The 22512-nt window shown below is 35.5% G+C and overlaps 1 protein-coding gene across 2 annotated transcripts in view; it reads right to left on the bottom strand.

The window, feature by feature from the left end:
* Positions 1 to 22512, bottom strand: part of ARHGAP29 (Rho GTPase activating protein 29) — a 73076-nt gene that overhangs the window by 37754 nt on the left and 12810 nt on the right. Inside the window, exons 1-3 of one of the 2 annotated variants that reach the window (XM_058538570.1) lie at positions 22273 to 22315; positions 16386 to 16622; positions 6148 to 6282 (exon numbers count right to left, since the gene is read on the bottom strand). In XM_058538570.1, coding sequence (XP_058394553.1) covers positions 6148 to 6282; positions 16386 to 16590 — 340 coding nt within the window. In that variant the 5' untranslated portion in view covers positions 16591 to 16622; positions 22273 to 22315. Of the gene's footprint in view, positions 1 to 6147; positions 6283 to 16385; positions 16623 to 22272; positions 22316 to 22512 lie in introns of those variants that run through there. The other variant, XM_058538569.1, reaches the window with a different exon arrangement.

Genomic DNA, 22512 nt, shown 5'->3' on the forward strand with positions numbered 1-22512 from the left:
GTCTCCTCATTTATAAAATGGAGATAACAATATGTATTTTGAGAACTGCTGTGAAGCCTGCATGAAGTTAGAACAGAGCCTGTTACATAGAAAATGCTTAATAAATCTAATTACTATTTTCATTCAATTCCAGTGAAGAACACTGTCAACAATAACCTCCTATTAGTCCAACTTGGAGGTCTTTTTTCTTCTAAGTTTTCATCCTACTTGACCATTCTGCAACTCTACCACTTAATAATATGCAATCTTAGACAAACTTCTCTATGTCCCAGGTTTCTTATCTGAAAAACGGTAGCTGATGTAACAACAGTATTGACCTCAAAAATTTGCTGTGAGGATTAATGGGATAAGCCATGTAAAGAGCTTAACAGCGTCTGGCACACAATAAGTACATCCTCAATAATGTCAGCTATTATTACTACAAATATTAATCGCTTCCTTCCATCTTGAAGTATTCTGCTCTCTTAGAAGCAATGTGTTACAGTAACTCAAGAGGTAAGGCTTCAGAGTTGCAGACCTAAGTTCAAATCTGGCCTCTACCATTCCATTTCCTGTTACTCTGGACACATTACCTAACTTCAATTTCTTCATATGTAAAATGGATTATTACTGAAAGGAAGGACTGAGAAAACAAATGTAAAGCACATAGGGTACAGTGCTTGGTATTTGGTAAACATGAGTGCCCTCATGTTCTATATCTATCTGACAATTTGTACTTCATACAGTTGTTCCCACTCAGCCTGCAGTTCTCATCTTGGCTTTCTTCTCTACACATTATCCCCAGAGAACCTCATCCACTTTCATACCTTTAAGAGAATGAATCCTTAAACTACCTGACTAATTTTAGCCTCTGAGCTCCAGACCCACATTTCCCATAGTCTGTTTGATATACTCCTTCCCCTACTTCCCAGTCTTTACTCACCAGCATTGCAATCTCAACATGTACTAAACTGAACTCTACCTTCCCTTCTACTCTACCCCTCAAGCCTACTCTTTTCCATACATTCCTTAGCTCATTAGCTTCACTTTCAAAATGCCTCTAAAATATTTTTTTCTTCCTTTCCATTCCCATTATCACTGACTTAGTTCAAAAGGCCACATTTTACCTCTAGTCTGGACTATTTAACAACCTACTAATTGGTGTCTCTGTCTCTACTCTCCCCCACCATTAGCTGTTCTTCAAAATCTCATCAAAATTTTGCTCAAGGTTTAGATAATTGTCTCCTTTGGGTTCCCTATTAAGTCACAACAACAAGCATTAACACACATTTAATATCTCTTTAAGAAATCACATGAATAGCTTTCATACATACAACCTATTAGAATAGTAACTTTCAAACTTTTTTGACCACAACCTTCAATAAGAAATACATATTACACCATGACCAAGTATACCATACACACATAATAGTTATCAGTTATATAACACCTATAAAGCTTCTGAAACATCCTTAAATCTTACACAATGAGTGCTGGATTCTGATTTTTCTTTTCTATTCTCTCTCATATTTTAAAAATGCTGGTACAATCTACTAACTTGATGCCACAGATCAGGGCCCATGGTTTGAAAACCACTGAATTAAAAGATACAATGCAAGAAAATCTTTACCATTTGCATGGAGGAAAAAATGCCTAGAGGAAAACGATTTAAAAAGCTACAAGATTTACAAAGTGAAACTTTAAGTTGCTTCTGAGAAACACAAAAGACATCTTGAAGAAATGAAATGCATACTATATTCGCAGATAGAAATGCTAAGTATATAAATTCTCTTTAATTTAATTTATAAATTTAATTATAAATATAACTCAAAATACCAATAGATATATTTTAGAACTAGACAAGCCATTTCAAAAATCTTGATGGAAAAATAAAATCCTGAACAAGAAGAGTAATGGAAAGAGGTGCTACCCCTAACAGATACTAAAACGTATGATAAAACTACAATAAAGATAGTGTAGTATTGGCACACGACTAAACAAATCAATGGGGCAGATTAAGGTCCAGAAATAGATATAAATATATGACAATTTAGTGTATTTATGATAAAGATGGCATCTCAAATTTAGTGTATTTATGATAAAGACAGCATATCAAAAAAGATGAATTATTTGATAAATTAGCTAGACATGTAGATACTGTACAATGTATCAAAGACTTAAATTTAACAAATAACACCATGAAAACATTAGAAGAAAAAACACCAGAGAACGCTATTTTAATCTTGGAGCAGGGAAGTCCTTCCTAATACCTAAAACCCAAAAACCCTACAAAAGATTGATAAAATTAAATTCAAAAATAAAATAAAACAAAATACCATAAGCAAATCAAAACACAGAAAACTAAAGAAAATTTTGATATAAGTTGTTATATCAAAGATTAAGGGCTAATTTCACTTATTCAGGGTTTCTACAACTCAATACTAACAAAAAAGACCAACAAACAAGAAAAAAATGAATAAGGGGTCAATTCACATAAAAGGATGTACAAATGACTCTAAAACATATGAAAAGATATTCAACTGCACTCAAAATGAGGGAAATGCAAATCAAATCTACACTGAGATACCAATTTTTACTATCAGACTGGATAACAAAGCTTGGTAACAACTCTGCTGGCAAAGTTGCAGGAAATGAACCTTTTCAGCACTGCTGTCAGAAGGGCCAAACACCCCTAGAGCACATTTGGCAATATCAAAAATATAAATGCACATGCCCTCTGATCCAGTAACTACCATCTAGGAATTTATATGGCAATTCATTGAAGCACTGTCTGTAACAGAAAAAAACTGGAAACAATCCAAACATCTATTAGTAGTGAGGAAATTATAGTACATCAATATAATGAATTATCATGCAGCTTTGAAAAAAACAAAACAAATAACAACAAAAGAATAAGGAAACCCTTTACCTATAGATAACTGAGAACAATGAGCAAGGGGCAGAATGCTACCATTTGTGTATAGAGGGGAGGAAAAGAGAACATATTGTATTTGCTTGTATGTGCATAATACTATATCTCTGGAAAGATACACAAAAACCAGTTAATAGTTGTTGCTTATCTAGGGAAAGGAATGGGTGGCTAAGGTTCTGAGGTAGAAAAACCACTTCACCATTGAATCCTTTTTTATACTATTTGAATTATAAACCATGTGAATGAACTGCCTATTAAAAAATATTAAATTTTCGAAAGAGAAAGAAAAGACGAGGCTTCTACAATTTTGGATGCACAATTAAAGCTTATTTTTCTTTTTTGTTTGCCCATTTTTAAACATACGGCAAAATACAGATCATGAAAAACCTAAACAAATGGTCCTTTTAATTTATATTACAAATAGGATTGACCAAAATAATTCAAAATAAATACTAAGTACATAATAACTTGCTGAATGCTGAAATGTCTTTATCTACTTCAAAAATAAGCTGTATCTCTCTTACCATATTGCAAATATTTTGTCAGACTGAGCTTCCTGCTTGGAAACAGAAGGAGACACAGGAAATACAGATCACTACTAGAATGAATGGAGAAAAGCTAAGGATTTTTCTTTTAAAGTTATTAAAAGGTAAATTCCACATTTAAGATAAAAAATAAGAGGAGTCAAAGATTCCGATTTTATTCAATGCACTTATTATGCATAGGAAGTGGATAGATCTCATGCATTCAAACCTGTTGTAGCACAAACAAGATTATACTTCCCTGATTCTAAAGTTATTCTGTATATGCTATTTTTTTTCAACAGTTTGGTATATTTGCAAAATGCACTTGACAGTTAAGACCTCCAAAACAAGCCAGGTCACGGTTGTTTTTTAAATGTAATCAGGGGGCTAAGACAAATGATCTCCACACTCCTAACGGCTTTCTGATCCTAATATACAATAGTTTTTCTTTATGTTTTCCTCTTTAAAATAGAAATAAAAATGTACCTTTATAGGTTTTTTGAAAATATTAAAGTAGACAGCATATGCAAAACATTTAGATTGCCACAGAATAGACATTCAAAAGTGGTTTCTACCTCCTCCTCGCCGTTCCAGGGTTTGAAAACTAAATCATCATTCAATGAAAAAATTAAGTAAGCTCTGATTTGACCTCAATTTTTCAGGTCATTGAATATTTTTCATTTAGGATATCAATGATATTTTTAGATGGCCTCAACAATAAGGAAGGGGGTTATTTAAAAACATAAACTTACACCAAAGAAAACACAATTTTTAAAGTTTGCTGGTCTCATGGAGTCCTACTGAAACAGAATAAGTTTCCCAACAACAAAGCAATCTTTTAAATTTCATCCGCACAAAAGTGAAATTGTAACAATAATCCCAAGGGTAAAGACAGTCATAGCGGGAAATAGTATTCAAAAGATTGCTTTACCTCAAAGAAAAAAAGATCTTCAAGGCAGCTGAGAAGCCTCTTCCTTCAAGTCTGTTTCTGGAATGTGGACACCAACTACACAGAGGCACACTCCTTCCCCAGGACATCCTGACTGCACACAATAGCCACTGACAACAATTGAGTGAACTGTGGTCGCTATTTCCAACATGGAAATTTTACTATCTATAGACAAAAATTTCCCTATCTAAGTTAAGTTAAATGGCACTTATAAATAATCTACTTAAAAACAAATTTGGTTACTAAGCACATTTTTAAAAGTCACAACAGAAGCTATCCATTTTTCCCATTTATAGCCAACTACATTTTTTTTTAGTGCTTGAAATACAGAAAAAAGAGAACCACACAAACACGATAAATCTATGTGAAAAAGTAGGGAAGGAGGTCCTTAAGTATATGGACTATATTTTACTGACAAGGTTTTTTTTTCCTCTTCCTGCCTCATCCCTGACACTTGCCCTTTGCCCTCTCTAGATATAGGTGTGTTCGCCAATTGCATCATGTTCTTCACATCCACAGTTCTTTTACAAGCGCTCTATATAGCAACCCCCAACCGCCTCTAGCCCAGTTAATGTCTTCTCGACCTCTGAGACTTAGGACAGGTACTCCCTCTCCCGAAAGAAGCCTTTCCTTTCCTTACTCAATCCATGGTGAGTCACTTTTTATAGTTACATTATTTGAATTCATATTACCTATCAGTGACATTAACACTGACAATCATTTCTCAGAACCTTGCACGTTTTAAACTCCATGAAATCTTTCTCCAGATCATCTCCCTACTTCTTAGGTGTTTCTCAGGTTCCTCTGTCTTCTCTCTGACCCTCTGATCTCATACTCAGCAATCCTCTATTTACTCTGCACACTGAGTTGGTGTGGTCCTCTTCCATCACCACCTATACATCAATTCTCAAGTCCACATCTTCAACTCCAAACTTCAACTTAATCCCTAACATTGACCTGTCGTATATTTCATCAAATTAACACCCATCCCCTCTTCTATGACAACCACATTCCACTTCTACCAGACCCCAGCCTCTGTCTTAGATCAGACTGTGAACCCTCATCTAGCCCATTATTTCTAACAATTTCCTAACTGAACTCCCTGCCTGCAGTCTCATCCTTCTCAAATATTCCCTTCACCCTCTATCCTTCTTATATCTTGCAGCCCAGAATAACAGATTCTAACACTTTTGGGTGGCAAGTCATTTCATCAGAGGATAATGCCCCAATTTTTGACTCTTTTAATACACGTTATACACACACACACACACATATACACATACACACACATACATACAATAAATTTATTTTACAATTTTAGTTTCATTTTTTCACATTTTCAAATAAGGTCCCAATTAAGTCTTCTTTTTCTCCATTTGGTTCCCTCCTTTACATGGAGTCACTACAAATGACCATTTTCCAGCACCAATTGTCCTCACCTAACAAAGACTTTTTGTACACTAATAACCTACTTTAAAAGAGCATGTGCTCTTCCCAAAAACTCAAGAATTTTAAATGTCAGTTGTTTATTTCAGTTAGGATTTTTAGAGTGTTTCCTGCCAAATAAAGTTTTAATTTTTAAAAGGAAGAGTTTTAGGTGTGACTTAGTGGGAATATTTAAATATTGAAGTACACATAACTCCTATTGATACACATTATACCAATGCCATAAGAAGAGATGGCTCCATAGTCACGATGGACCAAAATGTATCACTTGGATCTTTTTTGCCCACACCAACCCACTTTTAATGTATGTTTCTTACCTTTCACTTTTGCAGTAAGGATTTCTGCAGCATTTTGAAGATCAACAGAATTGAGGTTCTGATGTTTATTCATTACAGACTTTAAAACACGGAGAAGTTCATCCAGACGTATATGAATGACTTCTTTAAAACAGTCTTAAAAAGGAAATAAAAATTTTTTAATTTGTTTCCAAAACCAAGTTTCAGGAATCTAAACTATGCAAGACCATTTTGAAGCACATTCAAGTAGAAGCAGCGGCTCCGGAATTTTTGCCTATTGTATGTTCACTTTTATTTCCCCCAGTGCAATCACACACAATTTATACAGCCTTCAAAAAATCCTTAATCATTTTAATTCAGTAAGGATTTCAAAGGCTCTCACAGTTATGGTCAATTGAGTACCACTGTTTTCAGTCTAAATATGCTCTCCAGAAAAAATAAGGTTTTTCCTGTCTTATAGTTTTTACTATAATATACTTTATAATACATATGGTAACAAGAGTTAAAGCCCTACAATGTCTGATATATTAACTAATATTACAGAACACTTACATGTTAAGTTTCCATGTTAGAATTGATTCTTTGCATTAATAATCAGATATTGGAAATCAGCAACCCACAGGCATAAACATAAAGACTACCATTTGACCTGCCCATTTTTTAAATTGTGATATAATTTACATATGATAAAATGCACAGATCTTTATATGGTTCAATGAATTTTTGTGCTTTTTAGAAAAATTGAATTAGTTGCCAATAATGAAAAATTGGATCATTGGCTCCAATACAAAACTTCCAGATTTCTGCCTACTCTTGAAAAATCAAAACCTGGTTACACCAGGCCCACACTGCCTTGGCCACAAACAGCTGGCAGAGAGCAGTGCTGCTCTCTCAGGTGTGAGTTCCTTCCAGTCCCCACCTGTCTACCTCTAGCCTGCTCCACTCTTTTAACACCAACCTTGGTCAGAGGGATGCAGACAGTGTTTTATAACCCCTGGAAATAAGGTGACCGTATAATTTATCATCCAAACCAAAACACTCTAACAAACGAAAAAGGGGGTGCTACTCATAATCATGCCAGCACAACTGGCATATTCCTGGATCACCACGCAGGAAAATCAGAAAGTATAATCACCCTAATCTTTAAAACCCCTGAAGTAATCCTCAAAAGTCTGAAATGTCAACCACCTTAAACACAGTACTCTGATGTAATTTTCCTTTCCGTAATCTGACACAGTGTTTAACATAGTTAACACTTATTAGGTGCTTCCTATGTGCTATTTGTTAGTGCTGTCTAGTCGATTCTGACTCCTAATGACCCTGTATACAGCACAGTGGAACCCTGCTTGGTCTTTTTGTACCATCTCATCTTTCGATGCTGTAGCAGACAATGCTCCACTGCTAGTCACAGGGTTTTCATGGCCAATTTGGTCAGAAGTAGGTAGCCAGGTCCTTCTTCTTATGTGCTAGGCACTGTTAACAGCACTTAAAGCATATTATCTCATTTACCTTTATCTACCTATTAGGTAGATAATTTTAAAATCTCCATTGTACAGATGAGAAAATTGAGGCACACCTAAGCTTACCAAGTTATTAAACTATGGGACCAAAATTTGAAACCAGGGAGTATAATTCTAGAAGCCATGCTCTTAATGCTATACTGCCTCCCTACTGAAATAGCTTAAAAAAACAAACAAAAAACATTTTTAAAATAGTGTCATTTTATAATTATACAATTAATTTTTTTCAGAAGAGTTAGATAATCATTAGAAACAAAAACTGTCTTTAGGATAAAAAACAAAAACAAAAAATTCTACCATCATCCATCAAATATTCCATTCATTAAAATTATCAACAGAGAGAAATATGTAGAGTCAGAGGAGCAGGCAAGGTGGGGAGCTGGATATAGGAGAGCAAAGAGTATTCCAGAAAGAGGAAGGAAGAACAACTCAAGTAGTGACGGAAGCAGAGAGAACAGAGTGCCTTCAGGAGAATATCTGAAGTTCATCCAACAAATTTTAATGACCGAAAAAGAAATACAGGGGAATAAGTGCTAGTCTATGTAGCCTTGGAAAAGAGTGGAGTTTATAAGACTAAAGGCAAAGGAAATGCACATAAGTACTGTACTCTAGTTGATAAAGAGCTTTCAATGAGGCTTCAGGTTAACAATTCTGATACTGCTATACACGTACACTGGAATTGAACAAGTGGGTAATCGGACAGTGGGAGCCAGGTATCTCACTGTCGGACTGGAAAACTACAGATAAGTAGGGGGAGGAAGCTATAATGATCTATGTGGTAACAGATCAGAGTTGGATACTTCAGTAAGAATTTATGTTTAGCTTAATATAGATATAGGAAGCCTCTATAAACAGATACTGAAGTTTTTCCAAATCAAAATACTGTTATATGTTTTTCAATTTTCTTAGTTTTAATTTCTAACACAGTAAATAGTAATCCCGCATAAACAAAAACTCTCTGGGATCCTCAATAATTTTCAACAGTGTAAGGGGTCATGAGAATCCCTGCTACAGTTTTTCTTAAAAATCACTGCAAAACATCCCAGTAAATGTCAACATGATGTCTTATCAACTTGAAATTCTCTTTTTTCCTACCAGGAAGTCTTTATAAATACTGAAAAATAGTAACTGAGTTTTTTAGTAAGAAATTTCATAAGTACCTCAAATTATCCTATAAATAATTCCAATTTCCTGTGATTGAACACACTTCTGAAGCCTATAAATCAACAGAAATGAACATGACAGCCAAATAAAGAAAATGTTAACTACAAAGATTCATAAACTTTCTATATATTTAGTGGACGAGTCAACTACTAGGACCTCAGTATACCCTGATAATACTTCAGCTAGGACTTTATAAATTAGCAAGCCCTTAATTATATTTTATAAGTGGTAAAAAAAAAAAAAAGTTCCATTTTTACCAAATGTTTTTTTCCCTTATAAAATAGTAAAGCTACCTCAAATTATTTTAATGACCCAGAAAGCCTCTTAAATGGAAAATACAACTTTTTAAAAAAGTTTTAAGGAGTTGAAGCAGCTCTTTCACCAACACTAAATACCATCCTGCACATCCCCCACCCCCACAGAAGCAGTAATGAGCAAAGCAAATGAGGCAGTAACTGTTCTTCTCCAACACAGAAGAAAGCTAAGTGACTGACTGGTGTGGCAGAAAACAATAGCTATAGATCAAGAAACCTGGGTTCCAAGGCTCCATCTGCCACTTCTTTGAAATGACCATATACAAAACTTTTAGTTTCTCTGATCTCAGATTCATCCTCAGTAAAATGGAATTAATAAGAACACCTGTTCTAGCTACCTTATAAGGTTGTTGTGAATATCAAATAAATTAACAGAAACAAAACTGCTTTATAGTCTTAACATATATAAATAGCTATTATTACTATTAAATCTGTAAGCCATTCAAACTAAATACCTTTGAAAACAGATCTGTCTTACATAGAATTACATTCAATAACAAATATACTTACAGCAAGATCTCACAACATTTTGGCTAATGAAAAAGAGACATTAAGGTTAAGTTTTAATTTCATTTTATACGTAAAATCTAAGTTAGTAAATTACTTGGAAATAAAATCATAACTAAATATATTTTATAAAAATATTTGTATACCTATAAAGTTAAATCATAGCATTTAATTTAGTCACATAACTAAATGCAAGATATTTTTTAAATTTTATAGCAGCCACAGCATAAATATAATAAAATTTATTTATACTATGAAGGTATTATATATGTGAATATTATAATTCCAACTAAAGTCTTAACACTAGTTATCTAGAACGGTAAAACTCCTAATCCCAAGCAATGTTTGCTTGTTTATCTACCATCCCTGTACTCTGGTAATCTGAATTTTAATTTATTGTTTGACTCATTTGTGCTATTTATTTTCTGCTTCATTCTCTTATCAAGGGAAAACAGATTAGCCAGCTCCACTTTTTGTTTCTCATGCATTAACACAATACCACAGTGTTTATATTGCAAACATTTCATGGAAATGCTTAAATAAATAAATGACAAAACCATGGTATTTTCCTCGATTTAAAAAAACTGACAATAATTTTTAAAATCAGTCTTGTTAATTCAGCTTAACCTTTCTGGGAAAGCAATGAAAACAACAAGGAGGAAAAAACGTCTCAGAACTTATCACTAGGAAACTCCCTTTTTTTGCTGTAATGACTTGTGAGTTTACAGGATAAAAGCAAAGCCTGAATAGCAGCTTTCTTTATCCCGCCACTTGGGGACTGTAAAAATAACAACAGCTGACATTTTAAAACACTTATTCTAAGAGATTCACATATATGAACTCATTCAATCTTCGCAACAACCCAATGATGTAGGTACCCTTATCTCCTTTTAACAGATGTAAAAACTGAGACACAGAGAAGATAAGTAACTTACCCAAGACTATATACAATTAGCAAGTGGCAGAATGAGGATTCCACCTCAGGTGTCTGGCTCTAGAACTTGTTCTCCTAATCGTTATGATATATCAACATGGTTAAAGAAGTTATAGCTTAATGGCAGGTACTCTGCAATCTGATTTAACAGGCTTTAACTTCCAATTGAATATGCCCGTTACTATTATAAACAGTGTTAAATTATGTAAACCATTCTAGGCAAGTGCAGAAGAGGAAAGCAATCTCCTAAGAGCTGGCATATGTGTAATAAATGAGCTACCTATATTTCACAATTCATTCCTTAAAGATTCATTTCGTATCTTCTAGGCACTAAGCCATAACCCATTAACATTCACATCAGCTTCTCTTAAGTGACATCCATTAGAAATCACTTCTAGAGAAGTTTACTTCTAAAGGAACACAACAGGAGGATATATCTGAGACTAGCAACTTGTTTCTAATATTTCACAAAATTTCTGGCACACTGTATAGGCTGAAAGTTAAGTAAAAGTTGTCAGTGGTAAAACTAACACTCAATGAAATTTCTCTGAAATAAATTTACACATTCTCCTGTATATTCACCCCGGAAAAAAATTGAGTTAATCCACAAGACATGATTGCAATTAAGACTTTGAAAATTTATGCAGAACTTCCCTTTCAGAACAGCACATATTATTTAATGGCATTAAACTTTTTATTTAACTCCTTCTGCTTAATAAAGTTTGCTTTAGAAAGTTAACATACCTCTTCTGACTATAGTTCTGTCAAATTTAGGACCTAGAATTCATCAGAAGCTATCACTTATGAGATCAGTTATGTTTTTACAAAATTAAAGTGATACACTCTTAAATTAGAAAACATTTTTAAAAATTAGAGAATTAGTTTATCTGAAACTGATGATAAAGTTTTATTTTCCCTTCTAGTTTATTTAAGAAACAAACAAAACAGAAAAACATGGCACCATTGTCACAACAGTAAACTTTTATTTAAAAAGTGTTATACAAAAAGCTATAAGAAGTATTAGACTAACTGCTGATTTTCTTTCAAATGGCAATGGACACTTCGAGGCATTGAGTACCAGAAAAATTAAGTAATTTGCACTTTTCCTCCTAGCCCAATTAAAAAAGCTTGCACTTTTCAAATTCCCAGACTTGGAGCTTCCTTGAATGGTGTTCCACCTGGGAATGGGGAGGTATGTCACAAAGCCAGAGTTTAAGATTATTCTATAAGCCACAAGAACATATACGAATCTGTTATTTGGAATTCAGAACACATTATTCCTCAGCAGGACAACCATAAACCTGAATTGGTACTTACACTGCATATATATTAATCTGCGGTGTTATATTTAAACACAGAGGACATACGTATAACAGTGCCTTCAGCATTTTAGTATAAGATGCAAAATTTGCCTCTGTAATTATTCATAATGCACCTTAACAACAGTAGATAGAGATCTAAAACTTCAAATTCCACGTCTGCTACTTGTATAAGACTACAAGGTAACCTCTTCCTGGAAATAAACAGTGGACAGAGAATCAACAAACTCTATCACTTACCCTATCAAAGCAAGTGTTTTCACAGCCCTCTGATCTCCCACATTAAGCTCTCCATTTTTATTTGTAAATAAAAATGTTAAAGACAAACTGCATACATATCTTAACTCTGTTAGGGGCACAGAGCTCTCTGTCAGACACTTATTTTTTCTAATCAGTTACTCAACAACTACTGCAATATGAGCTTCACATTCTCACTCTGGAAATTTTCCTCAACACCACACTTAAGATACTTACCATAAAACTCACATTAAAAAATCCTATAGACTAGTGGGACGTGGATGTCCTCTAAAATGCACTATGTAGTTTGAAAACAAATACTTAGCTGTCTTCTTCAGCTGTGAACTATCAATATTCACAACAATGTAGAATCTCCAACTCCAATCAAATTTTAAATCACAGAATTATAAAATTGATGGCATCTGCTATAAGCACCTCATTCTTAATAAATTATTAAATGACTTAAACCATATTCCAAAACTAGTTAGTAGCAGAACTAGGCCTAGAACCTAGATCACATGATTCTCTTTCCAGAGCTCTTTCTGCCATCCCTTACTACCAATTTAACCAAACTGTATAACTTGGCTGGAAACTGATCAGATCAAAGAAGGGCATGAAAGCTACACACTCCAAAGGCAACTTAAGGAAGGGGATTACAAATAGACCCCAAGAGTTCCTATTTCTAAGTAAACTATTCCTAAATTTGCTCCATTTTAAACTTTTTCTAGGTTTCCTTTTAATGCTATAGAAATCAAAAATATTTATAGCTCAAGAATTCATCTCAATATTCTTGAGATTAATAAAGGCCAAATGTCTATACCAACACTGCCCAAGAGAAATTTCCGCAATGATGGAAATTTTTGTATCTTCACTGTCCAAAATGGTAGCCACTAGCCACATGTGGTTAATAAGTACTTGATATGTGGCTACTGCAACCGAGGAGCTGAACTTTTAATTTTAATTAAATTTAAATAGCCACATATCTAGAGGCTACCATATTGGACAGTGCAGGTCACGATAATCCCCATCAGAAACAGAATTAGCTAACAAAATAATGAAAACTGAGCAGTTTTTACTGTATGAGCCATGGGAAGCAGCTGAGATAGCATGGAAAGAACACACCATTCTGCATTTGGAACCCAGAGGTTCCAAATGAAGTCACTATTTATCAGCAATAAGAAGTTGATGAAAGCACATAATCTAAGTTATAAATACAACTCATCTGTAAAATAGGGCTAAAAGTACCTGCCTTTGTGAAGACTGTGTGATTAAATACTGTTGTATGTAGAAGTCCTCTGTAAAACTTAAATCACCGTGTACAATTATATATCATTTCTATAACTAGTTCGGGGAAAGAAAAATGTGGCTATAAACCAATTACAAAGCTATTAATCTAAGCCTAGCCTCAACATGATTGAACACCTGAAGCGAGAGTCAAGTGATATTGCACATCACTGCCTCATGACAGGTAAAGTACATAAAGAAAATGGTATTTGAATTCCACCAAAAGATGATTTAACTGTATGCCTACATTCTATATTCTTAAAAGCTAACTTTTTCGCTTTTTAACAGCTAACTGACATGAATCAAAATGTAATAAACAATGCCAAAAATCTGACATCCTTCCTCTTAAGGAGGCAAAAGACAAAATACCGGCAAGCCCACTGACAAGGCTCCCTCACTCCAAAAGAAAAACAGTGAAACAGCTCTTTGCTGTCTGGCCACAGTGTACAACTGTGGTGGTACTAAAGGACAGCAGAAGTCCTGGGATCTTCTCAATATCCAGAAGACAAAAGTATGACCTCTGTCTATAGGAACATATATAATACCACCACTTTAAATAGTTACAGAATTTTAAACTTTTTACCTATTTTCCTGAAGATTATATCTCATGTGATTCTTGTGATAATTCTATTAAGTAAATAAGGAATAGTCTGATATACTAAGAAGCTGAAAATCATCATCAAAATTAAACACAAGCATATTATTATATAGCATTTTCCTTACCATTTATAATGACGTTAATTTATATCTATACATGCTCCCTTGTTTAAGGAAAATCAACAAACATAAAAGGTTCTACCAACTCAAACAAACTAAATAGTATATTTCCAGATTTTGATAACAATGATCCAAAGACAGAGAAAACAAATTCTTGTTAAATCCAAGATTTATTCTGAGATGGCATACCCATATCCTTTTAACTCTGACTGAAGGACCATGCATTAAAATCAATCCAAAGGCAAATAATGAAAATTCCCTGGCCTCTGCTTACTAATGAGAGTTGGTTATCCCAAAGAGGGCTTTTACATTTTTTAATTAATTTACCAGCCATAAATGGCAAGCTTTTTTATTATTAGCAATACAATTGAGTATTTAAATTTTAAAGTACTGGTTTTCTTATTAAAAAGATAATATCTCTACAGATTTTTAACATTAAATATCCCTGAAAAATATATTTCCATACACATCCTTTTATCTCAAGGGTAGTCTCCTTTTGCTATCTTACACTTATTAACCATTTTTCTCTTTTCTCACTTAGGATCAGCTTTCAATGCTCTTCCTTGCTAATCTCTGAATTGTCTACTCACAAATTAAAACTCATATAAAAAAATGGTGGAGATAAGCAGTGGTCCAACTTGTTTTAAATTACCATCATTTTAAATCTGTGAAACAAGGGATAAATATGTAAGATGAGAGTTTTAAATGACATAAATCTCCTAAGGAAAACAAATAAAAACAAACAGAAATCCTAACTAAAAATCTTATTAATAAAAACTCAAATTGATACATTAAATAAAATCGGATTTTACCCTAAATTGAGGTAAACGATTTGTCAACTAATACATCACTTTAAATTTCACCTTAAAAATTAACCCAGTTAATGAACTATACATCAAAAAGAATAAATTTTATTGTATATAAATTAAAAAATTTAAAACAATGAACCCAGTTAAGAACAAGTCTTTATTACAAAGCTACGCTTCTTTAAATAAATGGGAGATGTGTCGTTTTGGTAAGAAATCTGCTACCAGTATAACACTTAATGTATTTAGACTATCTTTCCATAATAACAAGACAACTTTATTACCACTTAATCATCTATAAATAGACTTCATAATCAAGCCATTAAAATGAACAGGAGTGTAGGCAACTTCCTTTCTAATAATATACCTACAGTCTTAAAGGAATGACCTATGTGATTATTGTTTTATGGAAAACTCAAATACTAAAATTTTGATGCTACAATTCAAGTCCAGTTATTTTGGGCATTTTAACCTGAAAATTACAGTAGGTTAGAGATGAACTCTTAAAAGTAGCACTTAGTACAAGTACAAGATGTGGTTTTAGTTTCTGTTTTTCAGAACATATATCAGAAAACGAATATTTAACTTATATACACAGAAAATATTTATTGAAATCTTATAAATGTCTATGAAACCCCAGGAGGTCTCATATAAGTAACACTAGGAATCTCTCCATTTTCTACATCCAGACATACCATTATGAATATGGAAATGAACTGCTACTTATTACAAAAGAAAAGGAGCTGTATCTTTATTAATTATCATTGCCATCAGACTTGGATATAAAAGGCAAAAAAAATTGAAAGACTTAGGTACTAAGATCAAGTCAGGGCGGTGCAAATGTATATAGCTCTTTACTTCAAGAGGATCAAGTCTAGTGCGCCATTATCCATTTCTAACTAGACAGAAAATAACTTCTGTGATTATCCTTTAATTGAAGAATAGGTTATAAAACACTAAAAGAGAATTAAGTTTGATTTTTGAGAAAAAAAATTCACTCAAATGCAGTGATTTTAGATCAAGTTTTACGAACAATACAGACAACTGAATCTAGGTAGAAGTGTCAATAACGTAAATTATAAACATTAGTCTGCTTATTAAAGACCAATCAATGCACTGTGTTACCATGAACAAGAAGGTTAAAATTCCAATGCTCTAGAATTTTTCCTGTGTAAAAGGTACAACTGCTAGGAACCTAAGTTTGATTTTCATTTTTTGTATTCTTGTTCCCTCACACTTACCAAAGTTTCTATTATGTATTGTACTATACATATCTGACTATAAAACAGTTTACACTGTAAACATCAAACATTTGGGAAAAAAAAAAAAAGCCATAAAATCACTAAAGCAGAATACCCTGTTCCTACCACTGTGTACACACTTATCTGTAGCTGGGCTGGCATTTAAAATTTTACAAACTATCCAGTAAGAATGCTAAGAGAAAATAGTTGACAAACCTGAAAGAATAGCTTCTTTCAAATACAGTAACATATGGGAGAACTTCCTGATATCTTTCACCAACTCCTTGATGTAATCCGGATCAAAAATGGAGTTGGAACTTACGGACTTGAGCCCCATTTCAGAAGTTGTAGCATCAGTAGAGAGCTGGCCTGGTGGCAAAACACGTTTTTTCTTTGTCTTTTTCTGTTTGTGAGCAATCATCCTTTCATATCACAGTCAGAAAAACTGAAATCCTTAAGGGGGCAAGAAAAAAAAAAGAGAGAGAGAAACACAAACACTACATCAACCAGGGAAACATTATACTAGGTTTTCACAAATAGCCCATAGCCCATCTCAGTATTCTATTAAAAATAACAACAAACACTGTACTACTAATAGTAGCAGTTTCCATTTATTAAATGCCAGTATTCTTGACAACTCTATGGTATGCAAACAACTAGTCTCTTCATTTCACAAGTAAGGAACATGACATTTGGAGGTTAAATAACTTGTCTAAGCTCTCAACTGATAAACGATGAACTGGTACTTAAATCCAGGTACGCCTTGTCGCCAAAATCCATACTCTTAATAAGTTCCTCTTAACTGCTAAGGTACAGAACTTTTTAAATGGTAAAAGTTGTCCTGAAATGTCACTTAGTGGAAGGACATATTCTCCTTCCATGATATCACTTTCAAAAATAAAGATGAAACATGAGCTTTGAAAAAAAACCTGTTTTCAAAATCCTCCTCCATCACTTGCTGTGTGTGACCTGACAAGCTGTTGATCATCTCTTCACTTTGGTATGCTCTTTATATTTATAAAATGGGAATAACATCCTGACAACACCTACTTTATGAGATTATTGTAAGCATTAAATGATACAATGACATAGAAGTGTCCAGCACATAAAAGTTGTTCAATTAAAGTTAGTTCTCGATAATAACGCACACACATACATTCTGGGTTACCAAGTTTCATCAAGAATATTTCTTTGTTGAAAACAAGTTCTAAGGATGTCCACTAATCTACCCATACCCTGATTGGTGAGCAAATAAATGTATGACTATCAGAGCGATATTTTTGGTAATTTCAGGATGGTATAGTTAAAAATCACAATCTTTTGGAATGAGAAAGATTTAGATTTGAATCCTGGCTGAATACTTTCTAAACTTGTAACCTGTACAATTTGCTTATAGGCTTGTGTGAAGATTAAAAGGGAACACAAAATTAAGATTTCACTTATTAAAACATCTAATCCTGGCACATAGCTGGAACTCAAGAAAATCTCAGTTTGTTTCTTCTTCATCCTCACATTTTACCTCTCCAGAATTAAAAGTACTAATTTTGTCTGTATCTCTTAAAATCAAAAAGGAAATGATTGGAGGAATTAAATTAGCTCAAGAATTATCATTAAAACATTTTTAAAATATTTTGTCTTGAACATTTGGATACTTTCAAATGGTAGAATTACTAAGGACTTCTGTGAAATTTACAGTAGAAAGTTTTATGTAACATTCATTTCTGGGTCATGTGTAAAATACATTATTGTAGCATTTACTCTTTCCTATACCTTACCCAACTCTATAGACTTTTGCTTCTTAACCTATAGCTCTTTAATCTATCTACTTCTATCTCTACTATAACACTAGGTGAATTACCATCATTTCTTGTCTGAGCTACTGTTACTAATTTCCTAATGATTTCTCCACATCCATTCCTGTCCCATTCCAAATGTAGAGAGTACACTTTTCCAAACATGAACCTCATCATGTCATTTCTCTGCTCAAAACTCTTCCAGAGGACAAGTGAGAAGCTAGGGTACACTACAAGGTTCAATATGACATCTGGATCCTACCTACCTCTTCAATGTCATCTAGAGTCACAATTCTTTCCCAACACTCTAAACATTACTGCCACACACCCTTCTCATTCTTCCAACAATATTTGTCTACCGTGATCCACAGTAGGAAATAATTTTACATCACAAGCCAGTATACACGTTAAGTATGTTATGTTTGTGTGTAGGAATGCATAAAACATAAAACAGATTCTAGCTAAGGAGCCAGGTAACGTACTCAGAGGTTTTCTATTTAAAACTCTGGTTGCAACTCACCACGTTGGTTTCATAGTCATAATGGGTCATGACCTACAACTTGAAAAACACCGACTGCTAACTCAGGGTCCTGTCTTTATGCAGCTCCATTTGCCTGGACTACCCCTTCCTCTTTGTTTACTCATTCTGATCTCAGCTCAATGCTCACTTCCTCAAAAAAACCTTCCTGGACCACCCCTGTCCCCATAACCACCACCCCCAATGAGCAGAATCTCCTGTTAGATGCTTTATAGCAGCTTATACTTTTCACTACTGCATTTATCGAAGTTCAAATAGATGATTCATGTCTTCCTATCGAGACTATAAGCTCAAGAAAATCAAGACCATGTCTGTTTGCTAACCACATGTTCTCTGCTCACAGCACAGTGCTTGGCATAGGAGTGATGAGCCACTCAAAACTATTTGCAGAATGAATAATGACTTTGCAGAATGAATAATGGGCTTATAAATTTATAAAGCTTCAATTAATATTTATAGAAACAAAAATAGTTAACTCTACATTGCTGTTTTGAATGGAAAATATAAATGGCCTTTAAAAATTTATCTTTAAGTGCCGGCCTGGTGGCTTAGCAGTTAAGTGCGTGCACTCCGCTCCTGGCGGCCCAGGTTCGGATCCCGGGCGCGCACCGATGCACTGCTTCTCTGGCCATGCTGAGGCCGCGTCCCACATACAGCAACTAGAAGGATGTGCAACTATGACATACAACTATCTACTGGGGCTTTGGGGAAAAAAAAAGGAGGAGGATTGGCAATAGATGTTAGCTCAGAGCCGGTCTTCCTCAGCAAAAAGAGGAGGATTAGCTCAGGGCTGATCTCCCTCACAAAAAAAAAAAATCTATCATTAACACAGTATCTTAAAAAAACCAAGCATATGAAGTTGAGTAAAGGCAAGCTTACATAAAATTGAAATCAGACTTGGATTTCTATTATTGTTTCTCTACTTCTGATTATTAAATAAGGTGTCCCAACACTTCTCTAATAGCTTTTAAAGTTCCTTTATTCAACACTCTTGTTAATCTCAAATTATTTCTGAGAATGCAATTTCTACATCTAAACTAGTTTCAAACCTAACATTAATCCTTAAATATACAGGTCATTTCTAAAATGAACCTAGGACAATCTTTTGAGCACAATTATTATACCTAGTCTCCCCACCACCAACAAAAACAAAACACAAGTGCCTCATTGGGCAGCTCTTTCACAGATCACTAATTAAGACTATTAACTTACCACTTTTGCAGCTTACTTAATGAAGTCACTTTGATTAATTTTGACGGTTTTTAGTTTAGTAAATTAGAGATTTGCTCATTGTCAGCAGTAAAATGATGACTATAAAAATTTAAGACGTATCACAAGTTTCAAATAAAACAATTCACCTGTCTCAGCAAAAAGCGTGTACTTTGAGTGTCAAATTAGTAACCCAAAGTTGTAAAAAGTGTTTCAAAAATGCTTAAACATTTTTAGTCAAGACTAAGAAAATCCATAAAGAAACAAACAAAAATGGTGGGGAAGGGAGGATCTAAAAAGAGTAATACTCTACCTGGAGTCAGCATTATGGTGAGTAATGTACTAATTTGTTACATACACTTTACTTTTCATATTTCAAAAAGGAAACATTACAGTTGAAAAAAATTTTTAAATAACATAAAGCTAACTCAAGCTTTCATAAAACTGAACTATGATAATGAGAAAGTTTAGAGGAATCACACTTTCCAAGAGCATCCACACTAACTTTTCCATGTGCCAAAATGAAGATCCTTTAGTTGGTGGTAATGTAAAATGTAGTTATTAACAGATTGCAACTGGCAATTTAATTAAATGAGATAATAATATGAAAAGCACTTAGCACAGTGCCTGGTTCATCATGAAGACTCAGTAACTGTTAGCCATTATTACTAGCAGTATTTTATTGTGGTAAATTGTTTTTTAACACATTTAAGTAATGAACAAGATGTAGTTTCATTATAATATATCTGTAGATTGTGAGCAAGAACTATAGGAATGGAAACAATTCCAGAAACTCAACTGACTATGTGGAAACCTACTAAATGGCTTCCAAGTGAAGTTTGACCTGTGCAAACAGATTGTTGAGCAAAATATTTGTGAAACTCTCCTAATTCTCATGTACCTCTTCCAACTCCAAACCATCAATATTAAAATCCTGTTTTATCCACTTTGCAAAGAACTTTGTAGCCAACAGAAAATTACTATGCAAAAGTACTTTGTTTGTATGTTCTAAATTCTAAGTAATACGTACATTATAGACGTGAACGCTAAGCTCCCAGTCCCCCAAAACGTGGCTTTTCCGACTTCTGTAGCCTGTGTTAATGAAGTCCCACGAACCTCTCCCGCAAATGTATCATTACAAAAGTATTTTCATTTTAGGCACTGCGCTAATTGACATGTAAAACTGCTCCAAATATCTGTACTTAATAGTTCCCATCTTACTATTTCTACCAGCAAAAAATGCCAGATATTTGAGAAGTCTGCTATTTCAGCACAATTTCTGATTTGGTAAGATTCTACTTAAAGATTAAAAAAAAAAAGAAGAAAAATTCATTCTGGTCTTTGATTATATTTTTTAAAAGCACCTTCCACAAAAACAGAATAGGTGCATGTCAACAAGGTTTATCAATATTATGCAAATAACTGTAATTTCTAAAGAAAGGCATGCAACGCACATACACTTCATTCCTGTGCAGTTAGAACCCAGCACGTTTAAAAAAGAGGAAGCTGCCTAACCTCCCACGCCTCCAGAATGTCTAGCATTCCTGGCAGGCAGCCTCTCCCCTGACCAACTAAAACTTCCCAATGTCAAAGAGCACGTACCCCATCCCGGGACTTAAATACAGGAGAAAATGGAGCTACCAAAAGGGGCAGCAGACACTGACAGCGACGGACAAGAGATACAGGCGCAGAGACAGCCGGAGAGAGGGAAAGGGGCGCTCAGCTCTCGCCTTCAGCAGCTAAACGTCCTGCCCTCCGCAAAGGTATAAGGTCAATTTCTTCTTGAGAAAGAGAGTGAAAAAAGGTAAACAAGGCGACACGAGGCTCGTCAGTCACTGGGGCTCCAGGTTGAAGCATCTCAGACTTGAGCTCACCCGTCAAAATGAAATTTAAAAAAACAACCAAAAACCGTCAAGCCCCAAACACGTCCACAACAGAATTGGGAAAAAACATTGAGACTGGGGAGGCCTTGGAACCAAACACCCCTCCCCAGACCAAAAGAGAGGAGGAGAACAACGCCCCGCGGAGATCCTAAGCCCGCTGGAGTGAGGACCGCCGTCAGGCAGAGGGGAGCGGCCCGGGATCCGAAGGACGACCAGACTCGGTAGCGGTCAAGAGCAGATCGGAGCAGAACTGCCTGGGCTTAAATCCGCCCTCTGCCCATTACTAGTCTGTGTGCTCCGCCAGGTTTTTAACCTCAGTTTCCTTGTGTGAAAAATGAGTTAAATAATCTCGGACCTGTCGTGAGGAGAAAGGAAATCAAAATGTGGAGAGCTCTCACAACAGGACGCGGACGGGGAACGTGCTCTGTGTTTGCTTTTCTCATCACCATCAGCATCTGCTCAGGCCACCGCCCGCGCCCTCCCCGCTCCTCCGCTCCTGCCGCGCCCCTCGCCCGCTCCGACCCCTCCTCGAAGACCCCGGCTGCCGGCCCTCAGCGCAGCCCGCAGCCACCTCCGCTCGGGGCCGCCGCGTGGGCCGCCCGGACCCTGGACGGCAACTCGCGGGCGGCCGCCGCGGGTGACCCAGCCCCGAGCCGCCGCCGCCGCGGCCCCCCACTCACCGCAACGCTCCATCCCGCTCCATCCCCCAAAACTCAGGGCCACCGCCGCCGCCGCCGAGGGCTGGAGCTCTCCGCCCCCATCCCCCACGGCCCGCGGACGCCCGGCCAAGCCGCTGCCGCCACCCCTGCAGCAGCCGCCACCGCCGCGCCGGCCACGGCCGCCCCGCCCCCTGGCCTCGCACCTCCCGCCGGGCCGCGGCCCGCCCCCTGGGGCCCAGCCCATTGGCCCGCGCGCCCGGG

This window comes from Diceros bicornis, chromosome 4, assembly GCF_020826845.1.
Source record: "Diceros bicornis minor isolate mBicDic1 chromosome 4, mDicBic1.mat.cur, whole genome shotgun sequence".
Classification (NCBI taxonomy): Eukaryota; Metazoa; Chordata; class Mammalia; order Perissodactyla; family Rhinocerotidae; genus Diceros; species Diceros bicornis.